Here is a 4494-nt window from a genome sequence, read left to right as displayed (position 1 = left end):
GATAATTCAATGAGATATTTACTTTTGAAAATATCAAATTAGGATAGGTTTTAAAGTCAAACAATTGGGAATTACTGACCTGGCTCTTGGGCAAGCTTCTAGTTTCTCAAAGAAGAATTAATAGAAAACAAACCAGCAATTTTCTTCATCCTTCTATTGTGATGATCAGTTCTTATTGAATTCTAATATACTTCTAGAAAATAATACTCCTAAATTACATAAAGTAATTTCTCTGCTTAAAATACGCCAATGGCCTCTCACTAAACATAGAATGAAATCAGAATTGTTACATGAGCTATCCCCACCCAATCTCATCTCATAGCTCTTCCTTGTAATTCCGGTCCCAGTTCAAATGATACATATGGCCAAGACTTCCCTGACAATTCTATCTAATTAGTCTTCACCCCAGCTCTCACATAACCCTGTCTTACTTTCTTTAAAGCATATTTCACCACGTGAAATTATCTTGAACATTTATCTGTGACCTTGTTTACCGTCAATCTTCCACTACTAGAATATAAGCACCATGAGAGCAGGGACTTCATGTTTATCACTGTACCGACAGCACCTAAAACAGTGCCTGATACATATTAGGTGTAGTTGAATAAATGAATAAATTTAATTTAGGGATACCAGTAGATTTACTGAAGGCAAAACTTTAACTAAAATGAGCAAATGCCTTCCGTGAATAATGCAAATCTGAACAGTAAACTCAAAAGTTAGCTCCTTGGAGACCTGCACACCCAGATAAACACACACACACACATTCAGATATTGACATGAAAAGAAACAGCCACAGATACAAATAGAAATTCAACACAGAGATCACAGTTAAAGCGGGAGACAAACAAATCAAAGGGTTTTATTGGTGAGAAAATCAAAGTATGTTTGATAGGTGGGAGAAGGTAAGAAGCAGAAGAGACAGATGGGTTAGGTAGATGGGTAAGAACAGCGAGGGAGGAATTAAGGAAAGAGATCAAATAATCAGTCTCTAGTATACCTGCAGGTACAGTAGAAGAGATGCCCCTCTTTGTGTAGCTGCTTTGCCAATTCCAGCTGATGATTGTTCATCAACTTTTCGTTTATAACCACCACAATTGGCTTTCCTTTTTCCAAAGTCTCCAAACAGCTTCCTGCTCCTACAAAAATAAATCAAATTTGATAATATCATTTTTTAAAAGTTATGATGCTCCACCACGTTTTACAGCTAGAACACAAAAGCTGAAAAACTTAGTTGACAGAACTACAAATCAGGCCTTTCAATTATTCATTCAAAATGACGAAAGTATAATTATTGATTGTTCTTTGGTGTTAGAAATCTGACTTGAAAAATACATTACCTCATCACTGACAATGACATTATGGCCTATGATTCAGTGCTACGCCATTTGCTCTCTAGTACATATGATGGGGTTATGTCCCCATAAACTCATAAGTTGAAAGTATCCTAAGTCGAAAATGCATTTAATACACCTAAAACCTACCAAATATCATAGCTTAGCCTAGCCTACCTTAAAAGTGTTTAGAACACTTATGCTAGCCTACAGTTTAAAAATTAGCCGGGTGTGGTGGTACATGCCTGTAATCCCTGCTACTCGGGAGTCTGAGGCAGGAGGATCGCTTGAGCCCAGGAGTTTGAGGTTGCTGTGAGCTAGGCTTGATGGTACGGCACTCTAGCCCGGGCAAAAAGAGTGAGACTCTGTTTCAATTAGTCAATTAATCAATCAATAAATAAAAAACACAGCACCAGCACTAGATTGCATCTGTCCACCACTTTTTTACTGGACAAGCTACTTAACCTCTCTTTGTCTCAGTTTTCTCACATGTAAAATGGAAATATTAATAGTGCTTAGTTCATAGGATTGTTTGGGAGGAGTAAATAAGTTAATATATACAAAGCATGCAGAGCAGTGCCAAAAACCCTGTTAGCTACTATGCTATACAATTTTTAATTTTTTAAAAAAATTATTATTTTTTTTTTTTTTGAGATAGAGTCTCACTCTGTTGCCCAGGCTAGAGTGCTGTGGCATCAGCCTAGCTCACAGAAGCCTCAAACTCCTGGGCTCAAGCGATCCTCCTGCCTCAGCCGCCTGAGTAGCTGGGACTACAGATGTGCAACCACCACGCTGGGCTAATTTTTTTTTGTTTCTATTTTTAATTGTCCAAATAATTTTTCTTTCTATTTTTAGTAGAGACGGGGTCTCGCTCTTGCTCAGGCTGGTCTCGAACTCCTGGCCCCAAGCGATCCTCCCGCCTTGGCCTCCCAGAGTGCTACAGGCTGGTCTCGAACTCCTGGCCCCAAGCGATCCTCCCGCCTTGGCCTCCCAGAGTGCTAGGATTTCAGGTGTGAGCCACCGCGCCCGGCCTCCCCTCCGTGTTTAGAATTTCTTCCTGTAAAGCTGCGCTATAGTGATTAATTTGCCATCCTTCTCTCACCCAGAAAGACTACATTCTCTACGATAAAGTTCTCAATTGTTACATTCAAATAAGCGTTATCTTCAAAAGGGCTACAGTTAGTTACTCTAGTGATTTTATTTTACCCCCCCAAAAAGGTTCAAGTGCCAGTTAGTGACTTATTGTTAATGAAAGAGCGAAGCGTGAGAGTGTAAGGCTCTTTACCTGCGTGACTAATGACAAGATCTGCTTTCTGAAGATCTTCTTTTAAGGAGTCCTTGTACCTGTAAACATCCAGAGTAAATGACTCAGTACTGAATGGTTCAGGCACCACCATTCCTCTACCAATCTGGAGGATAAGTCGGTTGTAACCAAGGCTCTTGATTATCTGAAACAGGAAATAAGAAAAAGCGGGCCTTTTAAACTAGCTACTGTACGGACAACAACGAACCCTCAAGTTCAGTGTTCAGACCCGAGCGCGGCTGCCCAACAGCCTAGCTGTGCACCGGTTTCAGTTTTTCAAAACTAACCCCTTTTCCTGCCCGGAGCCCAAGTACCTCACTAGCGCTAACGAATCTAAGCGACCCCGCTCTCCGAGTCGGGAAACAACCGGTGCCGCTAAAACCAGAGGAGGAACAGACTTTAAAAAAGCAGTCGCAAACTGGAGCGGGGAAGCACCGAGGAACAGCTTCGTTCTGCCTCAGGGGCTGGACCGCGAGAACCGCGAGCCCTGAGGAGAGGACGCGCTCCGGAGGCGCCGCGTCGCCAGAGGACGCCGGCCGCTAGGGTACCTGAGGGGAATGGCGCGGGCTCGGGCCCAGCGCGACGGGGACAGAGCAGGGCGCGGCGGCACGCTAAAGGGGCCCGGACAGCGGGTTCGGAGGGCTGAAGCGCCCGGCACCGACCGCGCGGCACACAGGGCGCCTGAGGAGACACCCGTTAGGCGAGGCGGGGCGGGCCGGGGCCCGGACAGCTGCCAGAGCCGCGGCTCGCAGGGGCGGAGCCGTCGGAACGAGGAGCGAGGGCGGAGGACGCGGAGGCGGAGAATCGTTGGGGGGGTGGGGGAAGGCGGAGGAAAAGGAGGAGCCGGATAAAGGACGGGGAGGAGCGGCCGGGGAACCGGGCAGAGGAGTTAGAGGACCCTGAGTAGCGGGGAAGCCGGAGGAGGGCCCGGCCGGGCGCCAGGAAGAGCCGGCAAAGGGTCTGCGGCACCTGAGGTAGAGTTGCGGGGGTTTCTTTCCGAGCGCTGCGGTCAGGCATGGTTACCGAGGCTAGCAGTAAGCCTGGCGGCCAGCGGCGAGCGAAGCGCTGCGAGACACGCGGCCGCCGGCTCGCCCGCCCCACTCACTTGCAGACTGTCGCGCGCCGACACACACGCAATGAGGTCGTCAAAGCTGGTGGTCCCTACAGTAACGAACACGCACTTCATCGCGCGGGTTCCGCACGCCCAACTCGCAAGGGCCGGATGTGACGTAGTGGAGGCCACGCGCTCTGCAGCAGCCAGGCGCTGCGGGGGAGGCGGAAGTCCGCTGGGCTCATCAGGTGGCGGCACGCTGGGCTTTGTCACTGGTCGGGTGGGGCGAAAGATTGCGAGCCAGCCACTATTGTAAAACCTTAACCTTTTTCCATTTCAATGATGGTTCTCAAGTATCCAAGGCCCTGTAGGGTCTCTTGGAAGCTCCAGAGAGTTAACCTACATTAGCAAGTATTATTTGTAAAATAGAGGCGATAAGACCTGAAGCCTAGATCCATAATCCATTGAACCCTTCTATTGAACCATTTAAAATGTAAAATTATACATTAACATGGTAAAAAACCACACAAGGATTGCACTTAGGCAGGCACGTGAACTCCCCTTCTTCTTCCTACCACCATCATACCATTACGAAGATCATTGTTCACTCTATCTCCTAGTTTTTTGTGTACTTCCTACTTAAAATCTCACTTTAGCTCATGTTTATGCTTTGCTCTGCCTCGATATATACAGAAGAGAAGCTGTGAGAAGAAATAATTTTAAAAAGGAAAAGGATTGGAAGTGAATTGGCCCCAGAACATAGTCTGAGAAGACTCTTAGACCTATTTCTACAAGATGTTTCTTTT

General features: G+C 46.4%; 1 protein-coding gene across 7 annotated transcripts in view; it reads right to left on the bottom strand.

Annotated features, from left to right (window-relative positions):
• The window catches only part of ALG13 (ALG13, UDP-N-acetylglucosaminyltransferase subunit), a 70669-nt gene extending 66746 nt beyond the window's left edge, over positions 1-3923 (bottom strand). The window contains exons 1-3 of one of the 7 annotated variants that reach the window (XM_012645521.1): positions 3743-3923; positions 2620-2678; positions 1001-1139 (exon numbers count right to left, since the gene is read on the bottom strand). In XM_012645521.1, coding sequence (XP_012500975.1) covers positions 1001-1071 — 71 coding nt within the window. In that variant the 5' untranslated portion in view covers positions 1072-1139; positions 2620-2678; positions 3743-3923. Of the gene's footprint in view, positions 1-1000; positions 1140-2619; positions 2783-3606 lie in introns of all 7 variants that reach the window. The other 6 variants (XM_012645530.1, XM_012645544.1, XM_012645508.1 and 3 more) reach the window with 6 other exon arrangements.
• Positions 3924-4494: the final 571 nt, after the last annotated feature.

This window comes from Propithecus coquereli, unplaced genomic scaffold (assembly GCF_000956105.1).
Source record: "Propithecus coquereli isolate 6110/MARCELLA unplaced genomic scaffold, Pcoq_1.0 Scaffold104, whole genome shotgun sequence".
NCBI lineage: Eukaryota > Metazoa > Chordata > Mammalia > Primates > Indriidae > Propithecus > Propithecus coquereli.
The sequence above is the reverse complement of the archived record's forward strand: the minus strand, read 5'-3'. Positions and strand labels throughout refer to the sequence as shown.